The sequence below is a fragment of the Athene noctua genome, chromosome 7, assembly GCF_965140245.1.
Source record: "Athene noctua chromosome 7, bAthNoc1.hap1.1, whole genome shotgun sequence".
NCBI classification, from domain to species: Eukaryota; Metazoa; Chordata; class Aves; order Strigiformes; family Strigidae; genus Athene; species Athene noctua.
Genome location: NC_134043.1, coordinates 28,593,586 through 28,618,651, shown reverse-complemented (window position 1 = coordinate 28,618,651; position 25,066 = coordinate 28,593,586). Strand labels below are relative to the sequence as shown.

The following is a 25,066-nucleotide window of genomic DNA, read 5'->3' as shown; positions in this document are numbered from 1 at the left end:
TTTGTTCAGCAAAATGCAAGGCAAGATAATTCATTCAGTTTGCCTGAAATGCTGCCCAGAAATAGAGCCTGAATTTTAAAGAGGAGAAATGACATCTCAAAAGGAAGTAGAAAGAAAGTTTTATTTAGAAAGCTAGATATACAATATTAAATGCTTCCCTTTAATGTCAAAATGCATTTTTACTGCTTAGAAATCTCTTCCACACCATCTGTTTCCAGTAGAAACTGTGTGTCCTGTCTGAACAGCTTGCCTCCAAAAGTGGGTGTTGTGGGATTGGTTTTGGGTAGAAAATTCCTTTCATTGGGAAGAAAAGCTACCTAGCTCTAATCGCAAGTCTGAAGAAGAGTGCCCAGAAATAAGGAGAATCTAGAATAAAAGAAGCTTTCTGCACGAGAGCTGGTAATATTCAGATTGAGAAGAGCTACCCTTCAAATTTGCAGGAGTACTTCTGGGGTGTGGGAATAAATTTCAGGTAAAAAGTGGATTGAATTTCTAAATTCTGAACTGCAAAATCGTATACATTCCTTGTTCCAGGAAGACAAGCAATACTGTCTCTACTGAGAATGCAGATCTAGCTCAGTTATTTTTCTTCCTTTGTATGACGTTCAGTTTCTCCGGTTGGAAGGACTGCCAATAACTCAGAATTGAGCCCTGCATCTCATGGGCTGAAGTGACCCATAGTTTCTTATTTAATGAGGGTAATGGGTGACAGGAAAGCAGAGGGAAATATTTTTTTTTTAGGACTTGCATTATCCTGAGCAGTAACGCTGATGTTTCCTCAGTGTCTAGTTATACTGCAAATTATTCAGAGAAACATGTAAATAAAAGCCAACACAGCTGGCAGATACGAGGGCAGGGATTAATTTGTAGTACCCACAACTTACAAATTCAAGCTTACCAGTGGTGCATTCTGTGGAGCAGGACCTTAGCTCCTAAACTTGGAGGGAGATACAACACAGCGTTGCCTCTGGGGCTTTATAGCAGGTTATAGCCTTACTCTTTTGCCTGATGCAGAAAACAGTGAATCTGCTGCCCAGCAATCTGCTGTCGTCACCGTAAATCAGATTAGGTGACAACTGAAGTGCAATAGCCCTGCAGGTTGAGTAAGGAAACAACAGAACTGTTGCTGGAAAGGGCTTCTGGAGGCCTCTAGTCCAGCCTTCTCATTGAGGTGCTGCTACCACCAGGACTAAATCTGTTCTGTTATGGCTTCATTTAGTCAAATCTTGAAAATTTCCGAGATGCGTGTTGCTTTATTGCTCCTAAAAGCAGACTATGCTGGTTTCTTTTCTGGGGCTAATGGAGACTAGATTGACCTGTTGAACTTGAGCCTTATTTTTATTTGTGTGTATGTCAGCAAAGCTATTTCACTATCCACTAAGGAGTGGCAAAAGGCCACACTGAAATCTTGCTTGTTACCGGAAAGTATCTCCTACTTCACTAGGCAAAAACTGCTTAAATAGACTTTCTTAAAGGTATCTGCATCCCTCAGGCCTGATTATTTAGGAAGACACTGAGAAGTTAACATGTCCAGTTGAAGTCTGTCTATCAAGATCTATCTGCACATTGCTGTATTTCTGTATGCGTGCATCTTTGTAGTTATAGTAACACAGCTGTTAGTGAAATGTCTGGGAAAATGCGCTGTTGGAGAGAAGAGCTTCTAGTGAAGGTTGGTATGTTTTATAAGAGGCCGGATCTCTCTTCAAGACAGTTGTGCTCTGTCAGAGATATGCCAACAGAACTACCTATGAGTGGGAAACGTCCAAAGCTGGAAAGAGAAACAGTTTTTCACTCTGCATGCATTGTTAGTGGCAAAAATCTATGGGCAGAAGTAGCTCTTCTAAAACAACTATGTTTGCAATGCATTTCCCAGTGAAAAAGCATCATATTCTGCACTTGTTCAACCCTACTGTTAATATGGGACTACTGAGACTGACTATAAATCATTATATCAGTGAGAAATGAATGAAAAAAAGATGAAGCAAGCAAATATACTGAGTCATCTAAGTAGGGGAAGTTCATATTTTTTTACTCAATTTTTCAGTGCAGAACTCAATGCAATCTCTGCGTGAGCTGATTTAGTATTACAGTTTTCCATCCAGACATGAATTCTGTATGAAAGCTTAATACATGCAAGTAGGGTTGTAAAGCAAAGCACACATTGTTTTACCATGCTGAAAATATGGGAAGTTGTTTCTGCATGCTTTAATATTACAAATATTATACTTTGGAAGTCACTGAAGACGATTGCACCCAAGTTGGTGGGAAATTGAGTCTGAAGTTGGAGCTTACTGTGGGGCTGCCTCTTTCCTCCAGAGCTGTTCACCGAGTGCTACAGCAATGACGAAGATCTAGCTGAGCAGCTGCTGACTTACTCCTGTGAAGCCTGGGGAGGAAGCAATTGTCTGGAACTAGCAGTGGAAGCTAAAGACCAGCAGTTCATTGCGCAGCCAGGGGTGCAGGTAATGTCAGTGAAAAGAAGGTGCACAGATGATTAACTATTGTGATCTGGGAATATTCTTGCTGTGAAAATGCTACATCCATGTGAACAGTCTGTGAAAGGCCAATGCTCAGACACTGTCCTTGTGGAAGTGAGAGCCTCCAGGTGAGGTTTCCCAGCCCTGTGAATACTGAGCTTTGGAGTGTGGCAGCGTAGCCATGTCCTGCAGTATGCTCACAAAACCAGCCTCTGCAGTGCTGTGAAATGCATCCCAGAAAGCACAGACTATGGCTGGTGAGGTACAGGGTGTGTGGATCCTCTCCTTCAAATAGAAGGTGGCTGATTTGCCCACAAAAGCTAAGTCAGGAGGAAAAGACTTGATTTAGAGCTATAAAACTTAATGAGGTGGATGATAAAGACTGCCTGAAGTGACTTCTCCCTTGGCACAACTCCCGTGCATGCACAGTGTGGATGTACTGCCCAGCATAAACTGCCTTATAAATCGGGTCAGGTCCTCCTTAACCTCATTTTGAACTCTTCGTCATGTAGACTGTAGGATGACTGGACTAAGGAACCAGCACTGTAACTGATACAGAAAGCTTTCTGTATTGTTGAAATAGGAATCCCCATTATTTTGATTGAAATCTCAATGTTTTGGGTTTTCTTGCTAAATCAAATGTCCTCTGATAGCATTCCTAGGTTATTTTGTTGTTGTTAGAATGAATGAGGATATTTTCTTCTTCCCTACAGAATTTCCTTTCCAAGCAGTGGTATGGAGAGATTTCAAGAGATACTAAGAACTGGAAGATTATACTGTGTCTGTTCTTTTTCCCTTTAATAGGCTGTGGTTTCATCTCATTCAGGTAATCAACTGGCTTCTCATTAGCAGAAACAAAGCAAGTCAATTAACCATAGGCATAGAGCAATTCAGGCTGGAAAGGACCTCTGGAGATCATCAAGTCCAACCCCTTGCTCAAATCAGGATCAGCTAGAGCAGGTTGCCCAGGACTCTGTCCAGTTGGGTTTTGAGTATCTCCAAGGGTGAAGACTCCACAGCTGCTCTGGGAATCAGTTCCAGTGTTCAATCACTCTCAAATAAAGATATTTAATGGCTGAATCAGCTTTTGACAGATCATGTCCTCACTCTGATCTGGAGTTAAATGTGCCAATTTACTTTCATGCTTGAAGTCAGTGGATGCAGAGTGGCATTACCTTTAAAGTAATGTCCATGCTAGACTCTGCAACTTTCTCATTTTCACTTTGATGAAGAAAACAAATGTTTTCAGGCATAAAAGCTATGATTTGAGACCTTTTCCCTCTTTTAATTCCTCAGGAAAAAACCTGTGGAGAAGAGTAAGAAACTCTTCTTGTATTATGTGTCTTTCTTCACCTCCCCCTTTGTGGTCTTCTCCTGGAATGTCATCTTCTACATCGCTTTCCTGTTGCTCTTCGCCTACGTGTTGCTTATGGATTTCCAAAAGGAACCTACTGTCCTGGAGATGATCCTTTACGTGCTGGTCTTCATTCTGCTTTGTGATGAAGTGAGACAAGTAGGCAGCGCTTGCAAACCAAAAATGTTTAGTGCTATTAGATTAAAAGCCTTGTGGTTTTTCCCCTCCTAGTAGTGTAAGGTAGTGCAGGCTGCTTCTAAGTTACAGAGGAACCACTTCTTGAGAGATATGTTCAGGCAACTCAAGGCACAATTAATTTATTTTTTTTTTCCTCCTCCCAATGTTTAATTCCTACTTGTGCCCCGATAGCTGCAGTGTCCATGCACCAAGAGGAATGTGTATTGACTTTGAGGCTGAGTGGATAAGGTGATGCCAGTGGAGATATTTCTCAGGAATGCTTGGCTTGGATTGCCAAAGCAGTTGAGAATAGGAGGTTAGATTTAACACGTTTATCTGGGTGCAATACCTCTATATCAAGTGATTCCTGCCTTTCTTCTCCACAACCCACTCCCACCACCCTCCTTTCTTTTTAACCAATGAGCAATGTATCATTATGTATTTCTGTTTATCTTTTAATCATAAATACAGTTTTTGCTAGTTTCACACAGTCCCAAGGACCAGCTTTGGACTTCCTGCACTGCTTGTGCTGGTGTGGTGTGGGAACAGTGTGTGGGGACTGCCTTTACAGCCAGCCGCATCATTAATATTCTTCTCACTTCATGTGAAATATGTTGGTTTTCAGGCAAGCTGGTCTCCACCAGTCAGTGTTCAGAATAGTGGGAAGATGCTGGGGAAATTGGAAGAGAAGTGGGTGTGTGGTTTCAGTGCAGTACTGCTTTCTGATTGTCCTGTGTGTTTGCGGGTGATCTGCTGAATCAGACCACCCAGCAATAACGTTTCTTACATGAGCTCAAATGACATTGCTGAGTGTTGATATTACTGTGCTTAACTTGCTGTGTGGTCTTTTTCCTTTTTAATAGTCAAGGTGGTAGGTACCCTGTTTGAGGCAACTTTACTTGCTAAGCAAAATGGGGGAAAAGTTAAAAGGCTGTTGCAATGAAAACACTAATGGAGTGTTTGTTTCTGCTGATTTAGGTTCTGGTGTCTCTGGACCTGTCCTTGCACTTCCTGTGTGTACCCAGCAAAAGTCCTGGGGAAAGCCTTAGGGATAGAAACCTTTTTTCCTACAAATGTCGCTATTTCTCACTACCCAGAGCAGGTAGAACAGCTTCAGATCCCAGTAATCCCATTAATATCTGGTAACTAGACTGTACCAAGATTGTGGGAGTGGAGGCAGCTAAAACAGAGACTTTATTGAAGATTTAAAGTTATCTTAAGCCAGTGTCCTGGCTTCAGACCTATTTTGTTAAGGAGCAGTGTCCAAATCCTCTAAGCTTCTCAGGAAACTTTCTCCCTGGCTTCCTCTGAGATAGATTGTGTGTGCATTAGTCTAACTCTGCAGTCAGAATAGTATCTGTGTCCTTAATAATTTTTGAAAAAAAGAAAAAAGAGGGATATCTCAGATTTTGTTTTCACATCAAATGAAAAGTAAGAGTAACGTTGTCTGGGGTCCCACGGTAGCTGCTGCAGTCAGATACCTAGTTTTGGGGAGAAATCAGCCCTGATTAGAAAGTCGTGTGTCTGTGGAAGTGATGGCTACTAGACATTGCTCCAGATCAGGCGAACTGAACTGTATCTGAACAGTAAGATACTGGCTCAGCCCTGTTTTCACTTCTGATGGTCCTAGAGATTTTTAACTAGCTGGAGCTGCTTTCTCATATCCCATTTAGAGCTGTCTTGGCAGTAGTGAAATCGGAAATGCCTTTTTCCTGCTATCTTCTTAGCCACTTGGATGTAGCCTCCAGTCAGGTGAGTGGATAGATTTGTGGGGTGTGCAGGAAAGCCCCGTTTTCTCAAATGGAGAAGGAATCTGGACAGAACCTCCATGCCTGTTAAGTCTTAGCAGTGGGAACTGCTTGATATTTGAAGGACTGAACTGCACTTCAGTCTGTGGTTCTCACTTGTTTACATGCATCTGCCTCTGTTTTCTCTCTGTTTCTGCTTTAGACCAAAACCTGTTTCCTTTCCTCCATTCACAATTGTTCCATTAATAGAAGGGGCATCATGTTTAAACCCACTGCATTTAGTAAAGCTGTAGTGCAGTGATATCCTTATTGCTTTGTGAAAGACATTTGGACCATATGTGTCTAGCTGTTCACATAAAACCCCATTTCACTGTCATGTATAGCAAGACAACTTATGTTTGATTTAGGGGGTTACTAGACAGAGGCAACCCAATGCCATGGGTGTCAGACATGCTGTCCTCACTCAGCAAGGTCAACCTTTGGTACCTTATGTAGTAAGAAAGGTGTGTGGGGTCCCAAGATGCTGAAATAGTGTCTGGTAATATCTTGAGCCTGACACCCTGGTAGTTGACACAACTGTCCATCTTTAGCAATGTGTCCCATCATGTGAAGAAAATGCACCAATTGTGCAACTGGAATACCAAAGAGGGTCTCTCTACTTACAGCTGCTTCTGCATTTAGAAGAAAACTCCCCTTGATCTTTGTTTCCTGTAAAAGTACCGAGAGCAGAATTGCCTTCCTTGGATGTGCCAGTTAGAGAGATTCACTGATCAGTACTCTATTAAGCTTTGATTATTTCAATGAAAATTAAAAAGAATTATGATCAGGGGCTCAGTCTATTTCTTCAGGCCTGGTGAAGGTTTCTCCCAGTTAAGCTACTTGTCCTGAATTGGAACCAGAGGCTGGTTCTTGCACAAACTTTGGATCCAGGGTGCAGTACCAGTCAGTCTGGAAGCAGGAAGAGATTCTCACTAGACTTGCAATTCAGAAATAGAGCACTAGGTAATTAAAAGAATAAAATAAATCTGCATCTTTGATCAAAAGCATGTGCGAGTAGCCAGGGACAGCTTACTGAATTGAGCTCCGTGAATGAGCCGGAATACTTCAACTGCTCCAAAACTCGACCCTCCTGCCTCCCCCCAGTGTTTCATCTGCTCTTAGTGGGTCACCTCAAGACTCCTTTGACCCATTTGGCAGGAGTTCTGCTGGAGCATACTATGATCTACCCATCAGCATGTGAGCACTAAGTATATCGATCTCAGCTCGTCAGGACTGTTCCTTCCTCTCCCCAAGCACAAGGACCTGTGTGGTTATGTTGTTTGAGCACAGTAGCCCAACTGTGGTGCAGTGTTGGTGTCACTGATCTGCTTAACTGGTCCCAGTGCAAGACCATTAGCTTAGGACATCTGGACTGCAATAGAAAATGTGTTAAGGAGCCCTACAGAAAATCTTGATCCATAGTCCTATTGGTAGTGAACAGTAAAAACATGTTACCAGTAATTTTTGGGTATATTTAAAATACTCATTTTGGAGAAATTAAAAGCAGTCTGAACTCTGGTGTACCTATTATCTGTGACAAAAAATTTGGGCAAGGAAACAATCCTTACTGTTGCAGTGGGTGTAATATTTACCTGAGAGGACATCCAGTGGGGAGAGATGAGGGGAAGATGGATGAGCTCCCCATGTCAGTGGCCGCTACTGTGTGGTGACTTTCTGCACTTTTTCTTTCCCAGTGGTACATGAATGGCAGTAAGTATTTCTCAGATCTGTGGAATGTTATGGATACACTAGCAATCTTCTACTTCATAGCAGGGATTGTGTTCAGGTGAGTAGTATCTTCTCCTGTGGCCATGTTATGGCTTTGCTTTCTTCGGGATTTTGACTACAACCTGTAATGAGATTTTGGGAAACAATGTTTTTCATGAAACTACCTGGTCTTTATGAAGGCCCCAAATTCTTCCAAGTCTTGACTCTAAATCTGTAAAAGCAAATAAAGAAATAAAGTCATTAGGGAATGTTTGCATGCAATGCTTTCTCTTTTTTTGTTTAATGGAAGTTGAGTCTATCCCTGGAGTCAAAGGTGGTTTTCCTAAACTCATCTTTCTGGGCCAGCAGGACAGCCCTTCTTAATGCTTAGGTTTAAAAGAAGGTGATTGAAATAGGCTTAGGTTTCATGACAATGCCTTCAAGACTGGCTGTATAGAGTGTATCAAAGTTGCAGGGTAAAATGGTTAATATCTCACAGAGTCAGAAGTTCTTTGTGATTTTTCCTGGCTCCTATTATTGACTCTAGTATGGTAATCTGGACTCTTTGAGCTTTATTATGTTGTTTTTAAGGGGACTGTAATTGTACCTACAGTAGTCTAACAGAATGTCATTAGCTCACATAAATTGTTTTACATGAATGGGTGAGTTAACAACCATGACAAAGAAATGATGGAAACATTTTACAGTGTAATTGTTCGGTCAACTGTAAGTTAGTTCTTGTTGCCTCAGTGCAGCAGAGCAGTCATTGCACTGATGTTTTTGGAGGGCTGTGGGAATAGCTAAAGGTACAAGATTTCCTTGCTGTTAGTAGTTTTAGAGGGGAGACCAGACACAGGGATGATGTAGCTAAGATAGGAAGGGTGTAAACAAGGTGTGCTTTAGTTCTACCACCTGTCATCAGGTGGAGAGGGTATGGGGCTCTGGATAGCTGTGCTGTTTTCCAGTTACTCACTTTTCACTCCCTATTTCAGTGTTTCAGTGTATTTTTACCTGACTTCTGCATGCTTTACCCAATGCTTCTCTTCCTTTTACTGTCTCCATCAGGCTTCACTCATCTGATGAAAGCTCTTGGTATTCTGGGAGAGTCATTTTCTGTTTGGACTACATAGTTTTTACTCTGAGGCTGATCCATATTTTCACAGTTAGCAGGAATCTGGGGCCCAAAATTATTATGCTGCAGAGGATGGTAAGATTCTGGCAGCTATTCAAGAGAATCTAAATAAATGATGTGATGCCTTGTTTTTCCTCAAGAGTGAAAATCACCACCATTCTGATGATGGCAGCAAGTTCTCTCCTCTTAAATCTGCTAAACAGGATTAATTAAGATTTAAATAGGACCTAATTAAGAGCAGGGCCTCTTTCTCTGCCACTGCACTGAGAGAGAATAAAGATCAGGCTGAAGAACAGAAGAGGAAATTTGTTTCCTGGTAGCTTTTGTCTTCCATGTCTCATATGTTTCAGTGGTATATTCCATCAGTCTTGTTGCTCACATGAGCATTCCCCAAACAAGACAATGATGATAAATGGTATAGGAGAAGGATTTCTGTCTTCCACTATATCTGTCACCCAAGTAACTGGAGAAGTGGGTGGTGTGTGGCCTTGGCTGATTCTGTCCTTTGTAGCTGGAGGGGATGTTTGCTAGCAGACTGGGAAAGGTAATAAGAAGAGAGTGGGGTTCTTTATAATAAAGATATGGCTTGCTGTAGGTATGGGAATGAGGGCCTTTGGAGAGCTGGAGTATGTCTGCTTGAATCTTCATTCCAGTGATACCTCTGCACACACATACATATACTCCAAAGAAAAGAGATTTGAAGTGCACTCGACATGGAGAGCATGTGGGGAATGGCACTTGAAGGGCATTGAAGTGAGTATTGCTAGATGTCCTTAGGAGAGGTTTTCCTCATCTTCGTGCATTTCTGCAGTGATTGGGTTGTCTTGTGCCATAGCAAAGCATTAGCATAGATAGAATTTAAAAACCAGCTAGGTGGTGGCAATAGGAGTAATAGCGTGGTCTGCAGCTTACCCAGAAAGCCTTTATTTTGCCTTGTAGCACTGCTGCAAAGCTGAAGTCTAGATATTACCTGATCCTAGAGTGCCTTATGATATGGTAGCAACAGCACAGATTGTTTCCTGTACATCTTTCTGTTGTTTAGCCTTCTTCAAAAGGGAATGAGTTTCTGAGTAAGTCTAATAATAAAGATGCTTGGGGCTAGTGGAAGGGCAGGAGGAGGTGGATCTACAACAAATGGGAAAGCTCACCTGGGATACTGCCAATCTTCAGTTATCTGTATATTGTTAAGAGCCAGAAATTCATGAAACCGTTAGCCAGAGTGTCTGGACTATAAACGCTGGTTTGAAGCCATCCCAGGTGGCATTTTCAGAAACAGTGGCTGCTTTCACCCGACACTCGGCTGCAGGGTCTGCAGCTATGGCTGTTGCATAAATAGTCTTTATAAGTGGCCTGGTTTTTGTGGGTGGACCTTTGTCTGATGCCAGGGGAATACCCTGTATTCTGAAACATGCCTTAGTTTTCTGCTTGTGTAAAGATTTCTGAAGTTTTGTGAATGGGACTGGTCAATTATTCGTGTGTGTGTGTGTTGGTGACTGTAAATTTATGAAATGGTGATCTGGAAACATGCATTAAGCTGGTGCTGACTGTGTAGGCTTTTCTAATATTTGTTCTGCACTCAAGTATCAAATCAGGGAGAAAAAAGATGTGTTTGCCTTGCAACAGGGATGCAGTGGGGCACTGATGTGTTTGCTTGTTGTTCTTTTTCAGATGATAGACGTCTTCTTCTTCCTCTTTCTCTTTGCTGTGTGGATGGTGGCCTTTGGTGTGGCCAGGCAAGGCATCTTGAGGAAGAATGAACACCGTTGGGAATGGATATTTCGATCTGTCATCTACGAGCCATACCTGGCTATGTTTGGCCAGTACCCTGATGATGTTGATGGTACCTATTTTCTGGTGGAAGCTCTCCTGCGCAGGTGGAAGGCTGTGTACCTTCAGTGGTTGTCCAGTCCTACATTGAACTCTTTCCTTCAAGCAGCAACAAGGCACAGTTTTATGCCTGATGGGGAGGTGGGGAAGGAGGAGGCCACACATATTGTGGTTAGTGACAGTACCTGGGGCTGGGCCCAACAGAAACAAGGGGAGAGGGCTCACTCTCTTTTCTCTCCTCTCTCATCCTCTGAGGTACCACCTACAACTTTGACCGCTGCACCTTTTCCGGGAATGAGTCCAAGCCCTTGTGTGTGGAGCTGGATGCCAACAATCAACCCCGCTTCCCAGAGTGGATTACCATCCCCCTTGTCTGCATTTACATGCTCTCAACTAACATCCTCCTCGTGAACCTGCTCGTGGCCATGTTTGGGTACGTAGTACAGGAGCGATCCCTTGCTTGTGATCTCTGGATCAATATCCCTATGAGAAAGGGAATGAAGTCCTGGAAAACAGGAGGAAGCCAGCCCATGGATTCTGCCTGTGTCTTTTGCAGAGGAATTGCTGGGAGTAATCTGGACAGGATTCCCAGCTTGAAACAGATCTCTCAGATTAGGGGTGTGGTGTGGGAAGGTGAACAAAGGTGAGGTTTTTCAGCATTTCTCATAGCTGTCTGATCAAAACAGGTGCAATGTCCTGGGGAGGGATTCCTCCCTGTCCTTTTACTACTTCTCTAAGCATACTTTGCACACTGGGCCTAGTACAAATGCCTGTGGTTCACACAAGGGGTGATAGCTGGGTCAGTGCTTTACCAAGCGTGAGCTGTAGCACAATTGACCTTGCTAGACTGAATAAACAAGTTATTACTCCAGTCTTTGCATGACACTCTGGTTCTATTAACCAGAACTGCTGTGTGGTGATGATGGGTGTGTTACTGCTCTGGTGGACCTGATATTTATTATTCTGACTTACACCACAGGCAATGGGCCATGTCTCCTTGGGACATACAAAAGGACTTTCTCTTGAAAAATGCTGTCACCTCTGTTTTTGTATGGTAATTTATCTGTCTGTGGGTCTAGCGGTCAGGAGGCCTATTCTGGCATCTTGTGAGGTGTTATACCATGTAGATGGATCAGACATCTGAAATGTGGTGCTAGTAGCTGCTGACTGTATCACATAGAAATGATCTGCCAAATAAAAACAGTTGCTGTTGTGCACATTATCAAGTATATATTGACTGTGTTGGGACCAGCAAGAGCAAACCACAACTGGTCCTCAGGGAAAAGTTTCCTGAGCTTCTTCCAGAAATCTTTGGTGTTTACACTGCAGGCTTTGACACAGAGTTTAGTTAATAATGGGAAGTCCTTCATATTAGACTTCTGGAGTGTGTTGCTTTCCTGTCTCACTTCTGACTTGTAAATACATTTGGATCGGTGCTACGTCTCTGTTCTCTTTCCCAGCCCTGCTTCTTTTCTGCTTTACACTTCCTTGCAGCCTAACAAAAATCCTTACAACCCCTGGGCATCATTCTTGAGGTCCGCTCTGTTTATTTTTGCATGTTTTGATGGTACTTTGGCAGTGACAGACTTGGCAGATATTTGCTTTGGCAACAAGAGTATTTACAGGAACTGCTGAGGACTCTTGGTTTGCCTTGAGAGGATCTCCCTTATGAATGTCAGTGCCAATTTTTACTGGCCTGAGATGAGATGTATTAGTGTGATGAGTCGAGAACGCCTCAGCTTTGGGATCTGCCCTCCCCTCTGCTCTGAAGCTTTCTTCCCATGCTGAGCTGGACTCCAAAGACAGTCAGAAATGTGATTTTTGGCAAAGCAGCTAGGACTGGTGCAGCATATCTATTTATTGTAGCGATGTTTTCCTAACCTGCACAGGATCTGGGGACAGAAGACAATGCTTATACTCACTAGAAAGGGTGAAAGCAATTTATATTAATAAAGGAAAGTATAGCAGTAAGCCAGGTCTGCCCTAGAAGCCTTTGATATTTGTTAGAACACTTATTTTAAAGGACCTAATAGTAAATGCTCCAATTTATACAGTTATGCCAGTAAAAACCTAGGTTTTGCCAGTTCAGCTTATTTTGTGGAAGGACCCAGCATGAATTCTCTAATGACACTCTCAGAGCTTTGCATAGTTCATTTTAACAATAGATGAACAACTTAAGCAGGAGTGTTGAATTGTACTGAAGTCAGGAAGCTCAGTGGGCAAAGAGCAATCCTAAGGGTTTTTTCTTGATACCATTAGAAATGTGTGAAATCTGTGATGGCTCCTCTTATGACTAGTGTGTATACAGTATTTGTCAGTCTTTAATAATGATGATGACTATTAGACACTAGTCCAATCAGTGTCTCTGTATTTTGTAATTATACATTAATTTTAGCAACAGAGTATATAACTTTTTCTTTGCATTCAAAGAAATGCTGAAAAGTTGAATATTACATTTTAGATATTTCTGAAATTCAGGCTTGTATTTATCTTCTAAAACAATAGATAATTTCCACCAGGTGAAGATTTTAGCTTATCTTGTATAAGGATCCATTAGGATCTCAACACAGACATTTTGGAAGCACTCATCTGCTATTTAATGTCAGCAATGAAAGGTCATGCAAGCTGTGAGCTGTTTGCTCTTGTGGTTGTTGCTTTGTTAAGTTCGTACAGCGCTTAGTAGAGTAGGTTTGATCCGTGCCTGGAGCATTTTTAATGTCTCCACTAAAAATCTCAGGACCTTTTCATTTTTTGTAAATGTTCTATTTTTAGGTGGGTTTTTTTGCTTAGAGAGAAGTTAGCTGATGAATTAATGAGACACAGCATCTTGCAAAGAAGCATCCTGTTCTCATGTGTCTAGGCTGGAAAAAAATTGCCTGGAGCTAAGGTAGTGAAAATATGTGGAGTATTTTCTCCCTGTTCCTAGATTTTCCAGTTTATTCGTAACTTCAGATTTTGTTTTTTTTCTACTGTCTTCGTTCCTCACATTTTCAAATTTCTCCCTAAAAAAGGAGGATAAACTCAATAACCTCCTAATCAGTAAAAATTAACAGGTCCAGGATAACATACCCTAGTATAATAAAGAGAAACACTGTGTTACTTGACTGAGACGGAGTTCTTGGCCTACTGGAGTAGGCCAGTCAGTCTCACTTTTGTGCCCAGCAAGATCATGGAGCAGATGCTTCTGGAAACTATGCTAGGGAACACGGAAAATGAGGAGGTGATTAGTGACAGCCAGCATGGCTTCACTAAGGGCAAATCATGCCTGATGAATTTTATGGCCTGCTGTGAGGGGGTTACAGCACTGGTGGGTAAGGGAAGAGCAACTGACATCATCTGCCTGGACTTGTGCAAAGCATTTGACTCTGACCTGCATGACATCCTTGTCTCTACATTGGAGAGACATGGAATTGATGGATGGACCACTTGGTGGATAAAGAATTGGCTGGATGGTCACACTCAAAGAGTTGCAATCATTGGCTTGATGTCCAAGTGGAAATCAGTGACAAGTGCTGTTCCTTAGGGGTTGGTGTTGGGACCAGTGCTATTTAATGTGTTTGTTGGAAACACAGACAGTGGGATTGAGTGCACCCTCAGCAGGTTTAATGATGACACCAAGCTGGAGGGAAGGGATGTGCCATCCAGAGGGACCTGGACAGCCTGGAGAGGTTGGACATGCAAACCTCATGATGGTTAACAAGGCCAAGTGCAAGGTCTGGCACAGGGGTCAAGTAATACCCTGCACAAATACAGGCTGGGGAATGAGTGGATTGAGAGCAGTCCCGAGGAGAAGGACTTGGGGGTATTAGTGGATGGAAAGCTGACTGTGAGCCAGCAATGTGTGCTCACAGCCCAGAAAGCCAACCGTGTGCTGGCTGCAACCCAGGAGAAGGGTTGAGGGGAGGGATTCTCCCCCCTCTGCTCCGCTCTCATGAGACCCCACCTGCAGTGATGTGTCCAGCTTTGGGGACCCCAACACAAGAAGGACACAGACCTGCTTGAGTGGGTCCAGAGGAGGCCACGAAGATGATTGAGGGGCTGGAGCACCTCCCCTGTGAGGACGGGCTGAGAGAGTTGGGGGTGTTCAGCCCGGAGAAGAAAAGGCTCCGGGGAGACCTTAGAGCAGCCTCCCAGTGCTGAAAGGGGCTACGGGAAAGGGGGAGAGGGACTCGCAATCAAGGGGTGTAGGGATAGGATGAGGGGTAACAGTTTTAAACTGACAGAGGGCAGATTGAGATTAGATCTAAGGAAGAAATTCTTCCCTGTGAGGGTGGTGAGGCCCTGGCACAGGTTGCCCAGAGAAGCTGTGGCTGCCCCCTCCGTGGAAGGGTTCAAGGCCAGGTTGGACGGGGCTGTGAGCAACCTGGGCTAGTGGAAGGTGTCCCTGCCCATGGCAGGGGGGTTGGAACTAGGTGATCTTTAAGGTCCCTGCCAACCCAAACCATTCTGTGATTCTGTGATTCTCTGTTGAATAACTAATGCTCTGTGCATTTTCTCTTTCTTTGCCTGTTAGTTACACTGTTGGATCAGTACAAGAGAACAACGACCAGGTGTGGAAGTTCCAGCGTTACTTCTTGGTCCAAGAGTACTGCAGTCGCTTGACTATCCCCTTCCCTTTTGTCATCTTTGCCTACATATATATGGTGATGAGGAAATTTTTCAAATGCTGCTGTAAGAAGGAAAGTAAAGAGCCATCTATTTGTTGTGAGTTGGATTATTCATTACTGCCTAAAAGTCAGCTCTGTGGCAGGTGCATTGCAACTCTTCCATGGCATATTGTGCTCAACCAGGCAGTTAGTGTTTTGGTGGAAAATTTTCAAGGGCAATGTAGAACTTGGAGGAGGGGTTGTGCTGGTAATGAGGAGCAGCTCATTCATGTTCTCTGTCAAATGCAGATCCACTATTTTGCTGGAAATCTTTTCAGTGAGATTCAAATCAAAGCCCCTGGTTGCTTCTCAGCCATGATCTTCCTTCAGAACTCAATGTGTACTCTCTCTGGGATATGGGGAATTTTACTCCTACCTCCTTATGCTAAAACTCCAGTTGAGCATTGTTGTGATCCCCACCCCCCAGTAGCTTTGGTTTTGGTCAGGTTAGAGAGCTTTTATGTTCTACCATGAGACCTGCTCTACTTGAGTACTATGCAGAATTATCCAGTGCTTTCTTGTCCAAGCCATTTTGAGGCAGAATTACTTTGTGTATGTAAATCAATTAAATCTTCAAATATTAATCCTAGCATTTCTGCCTATGCTGCGTCAAAGCTTTGAAAGGTTTTTTTTTTTTGTATTAGAGCACTGAATGAATTCCTCCAGAGCCTGCAGCAGCTGTAAGTCATCTTCATGGTCTGTATGAAAAATTTAAACCGTCCCATTTCTCAGTAGTATCTGGTAGTGCGTCCCTCCTACACTGTTACCAAGTGGCAGAGATCCCTGATCTTGCATGGTATGAATGTTTAGGTAACTAGTACAAGAGGTGATCTCAGTCTCTGCTTGCCACTCTGCCTGCTGGAGTTGCATTTCTTTCTGTCCTTACATTACAGTTTCTTAGCTAACACAGCTAGTAGCTGCTAGGGCAGCCTAGTAGAGGGCAATCATCATCAGAGGCCCTTCTGCGCGCTAGCGACTGACCGAAAGAGAATAGTCTTCTGGCCCTCCGGGTATGACCAAATGGGCAAATCGCCTCAAAAATGCAGGAGTGGCTGAGTCAGTCCTCTAGCTATTTTCTCCTTATTTACTCTGTCAGAGGGCACAGATATGAATTGTTTTAAAAAGCTTCCCCACCCCAACAAATGGAGTGTTTTCTCTTTTTTTTAAGTGCCATTCAGAAGCAGATGAGGGAGGATTAAGTTGAGTTAATTGACAAATTTATTCACATCCATCAGCAACCTGACTGTTGCCCTGCAGCACAGGCTGGATTTGTTATTAGTTTAGGAGACAGATGCCTGCTTTGGGGTATAAAATTCCTTAGCACTGACTAAATCATTTTGGCTATCCAAATCACTGTTTGGTTTCTTTGCTGGGGAGGTTGTTTAATGGCAGATATTTCTGCCCAAGTGATGCAAGTTGATATTGCAGTTCTAAAAGCAAATAGAAGAATTAATTAGATCCAGAATATTGTGATTGATCCAGTGATGGAAACTGAGAACTGCATGGAGAAAGCACTCTGTGTTGACTATTGCAAAATCCTGTCTTCCCCACGTAACTCCTATGGTTGGGATTTGGGTGCTTAAATGCTTGTTGGTATCTGGAGAACAACTGAGGCTGTATGAGGTCAGAGGAACATCGGGTAGAAGAAATGGGACTTCAGTCATTTGCCAGCTGTAGGTATCTTTTGCCTCAGCTAACTTTTTCTTTTTTTTTTTTTAATTAAAACCTATGTGGTTTGTGTTGTCCTGCTAGAAGAGGATAAAATGCAGAAGTATTATCCTGGAAGAATTAGATGCCTCAGAGTGGCTTGTTCAGTGTCACCTTTTAATTTACAGCATCAACAGGAGATGCTTTTTAAAGAAGACAATGCTTCATCAATTTGAAATGCTTTAGTTCATTGATAAGTCATACAACATAGATCATATCACATGTTACACTTAATGATCCAGTGTGGGATAATGTAGAAGCAAATGGAAAACTCAAATCCAGACAGGAACTTTCTGGAATGTCCTGCGCCTGTTGAAGTGGCTGCCATTTCACAAAGCACTCATGTTAACCACTACTCAAAAATTTCCAGAAAGACTTCTGGAACTTGTTCATATTTTCTTTCTTTAATAAACTCTGGTTGTCCGGAGCATACAGTAGAATGTATTAATGTCATGTTTGTCAGAGTGTTGTCACAGGTGGGAAGTGGGACTGCAAATGCACTGGATGCAGAGAAGGGAATCATTAGCCTCTGAATGCAAGCACTAACCCAGCCTTTTTTGCATCTTAGCATTGGAAAGACAAGTTAACTGAATCTAGTGTTGTTCTTTTTCACATACATTTTCTAGGCTCCAGAAATGAGGACAATGAAATTCTGGCATGGGAAGCTGTCATGAAGGAAAATTACCTTGTCAAAATCAATACCAAAGCAAATGATTCATCAGAAGAGTACGTCCGCCCTTCTTTGTCTTCATTCTTTTAACTTTGTTGAATATTTTGAGTGAAGACAAGTTTTCAGCAGCTCTAAATGTTTACAAACTAATGGGTAGATAGATAAACTCAGCATAAATGTGCCTTTTTATTTTTTAAATAAAATGATGGCTTTTTTGTCCGCTGCTGCAGACTGTCTTCAGAAATAGTTGATTGGGCTGGTAAAATGCTGATGCCAATATTGCAAGGGTTATAATGGTACATTATGCACACAGTAGCTGAGTAGATGTGTTAAACACACTTGTTCCAAATGTCTGTCACGGTATTTCTCAAATAATTTCACCTTTCTGTACTTGAGTCTTTGCATTTTTCCACCAGAGGAGAAAACGTTGTCTTCTATAGTGTTTTGAGATCTCATCATGGAAAGCAGTGCTGTAGCTGACTAGTTTTGTAACATTAGAGGTTTAGATTGGATATTAGAAAAAATTTATTCACCAGAAGGATTATCAAGGACTGGAACAGGTTGCCCAGAGAAGTGGTGACGTTGCCATCCCTGGAAGTATTTAAAAGATGTATAGGTGTGGAGCTTAGGGACATGGTTTAGTGGTGGACTTGGCAGTGTCAGTTTTATGGTTGGACTCAATGATCTTGAGGATATTTTCCAACCTACAAGATTCTATGATTTATGCAGTTAGTAGAGAACACTTAGTGTTAAATCTGGAATATCAAGCATTCCCACAGCATTAATCTATATGGAGGACTGTACTTAATAGCATGAGTAGGAAAGATCTCTGGGGAGGGGAAGATGCTACTTGGAATGATGGTATTTGACATTTGGTGACTTGGACTGCTCTTCTTTGACTGCCAGCTCATGACATTTTATCTTTGGGATCTGTCTCAGTGTTTTCAGAGTAACAGTATAAGAGAAAATAAATATGAAGAAAGGTAGAAAGCGGAACAGTAACCTGCTGTGTTGATGGCTTGATTTTGTAGCTAGTTCCCAGCAGCTTGAGTATTTCCCTAAATCAAATGTAAGGGAAGAGCTGATAAGAATGGGCAGGAAAGACCAGACTTTTCCGTGCTCCTCTGCCCCTGCTGTGGACATTGCTGTCCACAAGTGTTTATGTTAAGACTACCCAGAAGCACTCAGCATGGGATAAGAAGCCAAACAAATACCAAAAAATAGCTTTTATACTGGAAGCAGAAGCATCTTGACAAGGAAAATGGAATAGCGCAGCACAAACAGTAGTTCATATGTTAATTAATATACGTGTAATAAAACCAATGCCAAACCACTTGCAGCCCTGCCTTCTTGGGCGGAAGAAACACTGGTGTTCCCAAGCAGGGGGGTCTGCAGACAATCTGGTTTGTAACTGGCCTTTGACTACATGCACAGAAGGCAGTCTTCTGACAACTTCAGTGTCTGTAGTTGCCTTAGCTCCACTCTTTGGCCAAAGGTGAGGACTAAATCTCTTAGCTCCAGATAGACTTCTGCTGCACAGGTTTGCAAAGAGGGGATGGTTAGCCAAGGCTTCTCTAATACCTAGACTCAGTCCTCTACTCTGTGTCCTCTTTCTATTTTCAGGATGGTGCATCGATTTAGACAACTGGATGCAAAGGTACTTGTGTTTCAGACTGCTCTGGGGAATATTCTTCTGGTAAAGCAGGTAGTGGTCCACAAGGACAATGAACATCACTGAGAGGCACGTGCAGTCTTTGCTACTATCGCCAGGACCCCATTTTAACTGAGCTTTTTTGTTGTGCCCCTTTGCACCTTTGATTCGATATGTAGCTTCATATTATGATGGAAAATGAAGTAGAAAGATACTTAGTATCTTGAGGAAGTGTTTCTCAGTATTCCTTATTGAATGGAATAGAAGAAAAATAACTTCTGTCTTACACAGCAGAATATTGCAGTTTTGTAACAGGCCCACGAAACACCGATGGGAAGAAAGGTCATTATACACGTAGAGTATGCCCTTCTCGAACATGGGCTCTGTCTAGTTAACTTCTAGTGCTGAAGGCATGAGGTATTTAATCCTACTTGTTGCTGGTGTTTTACCTCTGCTTATAAAATGATGTGGCATTTAAGATATATTGTGACAAGCCTGGTGGTGCTTCACATAGCACAGGCATGGTAAACAAAGGTAAACAGAGATATGCTCCATATGTGTTGCAGGGTAGGAAGACCCTTAATCATAATACAATTAAAATGACCAGTTCTCTTCTGATTCACAGAAACCTCCTGTGTTGAAGCAATATAAAGCTAGCAATCTTCTAGAGAGTACAATCAGAATTGTCATACAAGTATACTTTTTATTACTGTGATACTGAAAAGACCTTCACAATGGGTATTTTTTGAGGCTTGATTGAATTATGTATTTTGCTTCTGAAGCGGAGGAGTTGCTTTGGTGTGAGGAACAAACTTTTTAGAAGTCCAAGGGTGAAAAGGCCCGCATATACTTCAAAATACTTCTTTTGACTGCTGTTAAATAATTTAGCTTGCTTTCAAGATTGAAATGGAAATGGTGAGTGATCAAGTCTGTGTCTAGTGATGGTCCTCTTGAAACAGGAAGAAAATATGTTAACCTTAATTATCTACTGAAAAGTAATACCCAGATTGTGCCTCTTACTCTGTGAGGGAGTAGCTTACAGCAAGCTGTTTTGTCTGTTCATGCCTTCAGCCTTAGTGACAGAAATGTACTGAGGCCAATACTTAGGAGTAGTGCCCTTGATAGCAAAGCACTCCAGGGGTATCTCACTGGCTCTCACTTGAGACGAAGTCCTAAAAACAAGTCTGAGAATGTAACTGAGTCCTAGGCATGAGCCTCGATCACGGGGTAAACGTTTCTTTAAACATGATACGAATGTCCCAAGAAATAATGGATTTCAGTTACAGCGCAGGGAGGGTTTGAAGGCAGCTCCAGTGTCAGAATAAATGCTCCACAAAACTCCAGTCTCCACAAAACTCCAACCTCTACTTTGACGGAGCACAAGGAGATGGAGTATAGATGGGAGCTTGTAGCTGTCATGATGCCTGCTTGTTAACTAGGTGAAATATACTTGCATTAGGGCTCACAGCATTAATTGCATTGATGAAAATTGTAATTGGGAGAGTCCTTTCAAGCACTGTTGCATTTGATATAATATTTGGAGAGACAATTACTTGTTACTCATACTGCTTATCAGCATTGCTTTCCTGTGAAAAGCAACATTAACACTGCTTCACTTGCCACCACATTGTGACTACTAAATACAAAAAGCAGGCAGTTACTGCTTTTGAAGTAGTGGCTGCTGTCCACAAGGGTAGCCAGGGAAGCAGGAGTTCAAATAAGGGGTTTTATGCCGCCTGTTGTGCAGTATTTTCTAGGTTGTGTATGTTCTAGGCTATTTTAAAGTAGTTAATACTGCTTGCTTGTTTTGTTCTTTTCCTCTCCCTTCACCCAAGCTGTGATCATCTGTTGAAATGAGTTAGATTGACTTTACATAAACAAAGTAGGGTTTGTTTTGTTGTTTTTTGTTTTTTGTTTTTTTTTTAAATTTCTAAGCTCTCTGATTTGAAAGGCCTTCTGAAAGAGATTTCCAGCAAAATCAAATGAATGCAGCTGAAATCCAAGAGCAGCTACTTGAGCGAGGTAAGCCCTCTTTAAATCCATTCTCTGACTTGAATAAGTTATCAGCATTTGTGATATTAAATCGGTATGTCTCCAGAAGTATTAATTACTGATGCATGTATTGATGTTGTCTAATGCTGAAAAAGAAATAAAAGCTAAATTCTCTTTCTCATTTGCTTTTTCTGAAAAATACAATTTTCTCTGATATTTCTAACCATTTTTGGCACAGTTTAAAATATCTTGTTTTGTTGCCTTGCATTTGAAAATCTGTGAATAACCCAAAGTTATTGTCTTTATGCTGGAGGCCCTCTGGAAAATTACAAGCTGCTGTGCTGGATCCTCTACAGTTGGTTCATTTTAAGTCTGAAGAACATAAAAACAAATAGAAAAGACAGAATTGTAGGTAGGAATATGGTTTATTTTCCCACTGTCAAAGTGGGGCATTATGGCAGATCACTATAGCCTTCCTGTGTCCTATATGAAAAACTGCAGGCTCTAGAATAATGGAACTCTGGAGGTCATCCAGTCCAACCCCGCTCAAAACAGTGCCAGCTCAGATGAAAGGTAGCTGCAGTCTGGCTGAAAAATAGTTTGCAATTCAGTAAGAACAAATGCTAATTTTACAGTTACCTGGGAGTTATTGGCTACACAGGCACAAAATGGGTGAAAATCCGATGAGACAGCAGTTCTACAGAAAAGTGTCTGAGATGGAATATTAAATAGCTGGCATTTTGTTGTCTGAGAGATGTTTGAAATAATCCCCTTGCTGTTAATAGTGCAGTGAAGCCTCTGTTGGGCACAGCACCCAGTGTTAGCATTAACTTTCAAGGAAGATGATGGAGTGGCTGGAGAGTGTTTGGAACAGTGACAGGAGGAACTGGATATCTTATGGTTATCCAGCCTGGCAAAGATGATACCTGTTTATGATAGAGCTTGCGGAAACCACCTCTCACTATAGACGCGTGCCTTGAAAAGATGGAGTCCCTTTCCAGTTTATGCCTGGTAGACTATCTAGATGGCATCCCAGTTGTGATCAAGCTGTTTTGCATATGAGCTGTCCTGACTCTGAAGCTGAGCCTTGGCAGTCCATCATGGTGTGAACAGAGAGGTTAGTGTCTCGCAGGAAGCAGATGTGTGTATTACACTGCCTCATCTGAAAGGGAGTGTTTGCATCTGTGCTGACCATCCTCAATTTAAGATGCTGGATTGGCCATTCCAGGTACTTTGATGCAGGTGTTTCTCTTACTTTCACTTCCTGACAACTAGTATTTCTGCTGCTCTGCTGAGACACCATGTTCTGGCCAGGTGCTGCAAAGAGCTCCATGATCCTGAGCCGTCCAGTTTTCCAAGCTGATGTCATGAGGATGAACACAAAACACTGAGGTGGGCTAGGAGCTCTATTCTGAAATTTTTGTTTTGCTCACACAGGTACTGATTCATCAAGAATAATTTCTCTGAGTTGGCAGTAACCACCAAGCGAATGGTAACTGATCCAACAGAGCGTCAGTGTCTCAGCAGGAGTTACTAGGATTTTTTCCTTCTTTTTTTATCAAACAGCCCTATCTGCTTGTTGCAAGAAGATGATAAAACATTAAGACGACTGTTTATCTCCTGGCAGGACTCCCACATTACCCAAGCTCTCCTTTTTCCTCATCTCCCCTGATGTTCAATGGCAGCAATTAGTCCTTGTCAGCTGCTGTTAAAAAGCACTCCTAATTCCAAAGATTCTGCTGCTGCTGCCAAAAATCACTTTGCTTTTCAATTTCACTCAAAGGGGTCTGTTCCTGGGTTTCCTTTACCCACTAATTGCTTGTCTTAATGAATCAGTCTCCCTTCTCTCTTCTTCGTGTAGTAGCCAGATCTAGCTTGTTGCTTGCATGGCCTGTCTGTCAGTCCTGCTGAAGTCTGTAATGCTGACATGCCAGAATATGATGTGTATCAGCATCACCCTCCGGAGGAAAGACAGCCTTTGGTCCAACCACGCACCCACATCTCAGACTCTACACGAACAGTGTGGATTTCTCCCTGCTCTACCTGGAACTGTGCAGCAATGCAGAAGCTCAACTATTACAGCACCAGAAGGGAGAGACTTAATTCATCATCTAGAAAGTGTTTCCAAAGGCCTCATGTGCAATTCTTGCTTGTTTCTTTAGTGCTATTATGTATACTTGGAGCATTGCAAATGCTGTGTGCAGATGTTTGCATTTTGAAATGGAGAAGAGATTTTTGCTTAGCATTCAATATTGTGATGCTTGATATGGTGAGGTTGCTCTTTTTTCTTTCTGTCTAAAATAGCAGCTGAATTTTGTGGCATTTTCTGTGGTATAACTGGGTGCCCTACCAACTGAAAGGAACACTCTCCAAATGGCATTTATTTACCTTGCAAAGCATTGCATCTGTCTTCATCCCCAGTGTCTAGGAGCGCTCTCCCAAGATGTTTGATTTTGAAGGTTTAGGTATTTTCCTTTTGCCTGGCAATAGCTATCATAGTCACAGAATCATTCAGGTTGGAAAAGACTCTTGGGATCATCGAGTCCAATCCTCAGCCCTACTCTACAAAGTTCTCCCCTACACCATATCCCCCAACATCTCATCCAAACAACCCTTAAACACATCCAGGGATGGGGACTCCACCACCTCCCTGGACAGCCTATTCCACTGCCTGACCACTCTTTCTTTGAAAATTTTTTCCTAATGTCCCGTCTAAACCTCCCCTGTTGTAGTCCATACACTTTACCATGACTGGCAGCTAGTCTGAGGGCTGTCAGGTGGAATATATGGGTGCTTACATGGGTGCCACATGAGATGTCCAGATGAGTAGGTGGAAAGCAGAATACACCCCAGGTGAGTCACGTTGGCCAGTGCAAGCAAAGACAGCCATCTAGCCTGCTAGAAACCAAAGCCTGTGTGCAGGCCTGCCTATGTGCACAACAGCATGCTCCAGTCCTTGTCTGCTGTGGAAACATGTTGGTCCAAGATGGTGGAGACAAGACAAGACAGTTCTGTGTGGTTGGCTTCAGTACAGGGATATGAAGTGCTGTTGTACGTGGGGAATGTTTCTGCTTTAGGATGCAGCTGATTGAGGTGCAGCTTACTGACTGAGGAGGCCAGCACATGCATGCATCATTTACTGAAGCTGCTGCTCTGCTTGTCTTTATAGCTGAAAATGGAATAGTTTTACAGGGAAAAACTGTAATGGGGTCTTTATCAGAAAGGTTACTGCTCTTTTTTTCTTGCTTCACGTGACCTAACTTTACTGTATGCCGTTCATTACATGATTCTGGGGGATACAGCACTACCAATAGCAGTGTTACTCATTTATGTGTGGAAATACTTGTGTTTTCTTGTTAAAAAGTTTATAAAGGACTCAGGCTTTCATTGACTTCCGTGGCAGTTAGCTTGCATCATAAACTATTGAGATAAGTTTCCTTTCTAGAAATTACTTTTTCTTATGTCATTTCTCTGTGAATGTGAAAATTGTGCTTTCAGTTCATTCCTTTCATATATAAAGCCTTCAGTATACTTGCCAGCAGCTCTAGTTATCTGTTCTCTTGTGAAATGGTGAATGTAACTTGGAACTATGTTCTGAAAACTCAAAACCCTGGAATCTGTCCCTGCCCACCACTGCAGCCCATCGCTGCTGGCTTGCACCCCACACATGCTCCCTTCCCACAGGCGTGCAGCCCCCTGGGCTTTTCTCCAGGTTCCTCTCCCTCGCCAAGCCTGGCAGTGCCCACAGAGCACAGATGGGTTTGGCTGCCGAGCAAGGGGCTGCTGGCCTTGCAGAAGGAAGTCCTGGAGCTTTATTCCAGCTGTTCTCTGCGTATTTCCTAGGTGTTCATTGCTGAGAATAACTGCTACTTCATCTCCTGCCCACCCCTCCACCAGCCAAAGGGGAATAAAGAAGGCAGAACAAGAGACTACCCTAGC

The 25,066-nt window shown here is 42.5% G+C and overlaps 1 protein-coding gene across 1 annotated transcript in view; it reads left to right on the top strand.

Moving 5' to 3' along the window:
* The window catches only part of TRPM8 (transient receptor potential cation channel subfamily M member 8), a 52,739-nt gene extending 28,004 nt beyond the window's left edge, over positions 1-24,735 (top strand). The window contains exons 15-26 of the mRNA XM_074910271.1: positions 2,317-2,462; positions 3,191-3,303; positions 3,774-3,990; positions 7,490-7,581; positions 8,568-8,709; positions 10,303-10,474; positions 10,717-10,894; positions 14,975-15,165; positions 17,441-17,540; positions 19,108-19,141; positions 21,071-21,157; positions 22,565-24,735. Coding sequence (XP_074766372.1) covers positions 2,317-2,462; positions 3,191-3,303; positions 3,774-3,990; positions 7,490-7,581; positions 8,568-8,709; positions 10,303-10,474; positions 10,717-10,894; positions 14,975-15,165; positions 17,441-17,540; positions 19,108-19,141; positions 21,071-21,121 — 1,436 coding nt within the window. The 3' untranslated portion in view covers positions 21,122-21,157; positions 22,565-24,735. The remainder of the gene's footprint in view (positions 1-2,316; positions 2,463-3,190; positions 3,304-3,773; positions 3,991-7,489; positions 7,582-8,567; positions 8,710-10,302; positions 10,475-10,716; positions 10,895-14,974; positions 15,166-17,440; positions 17,541-19,107; positions 19,142-21,070; positions 21,158-22,564) is intronic.
* Positions 24,736-25,066: the final 331 nt, after the last annotated feature.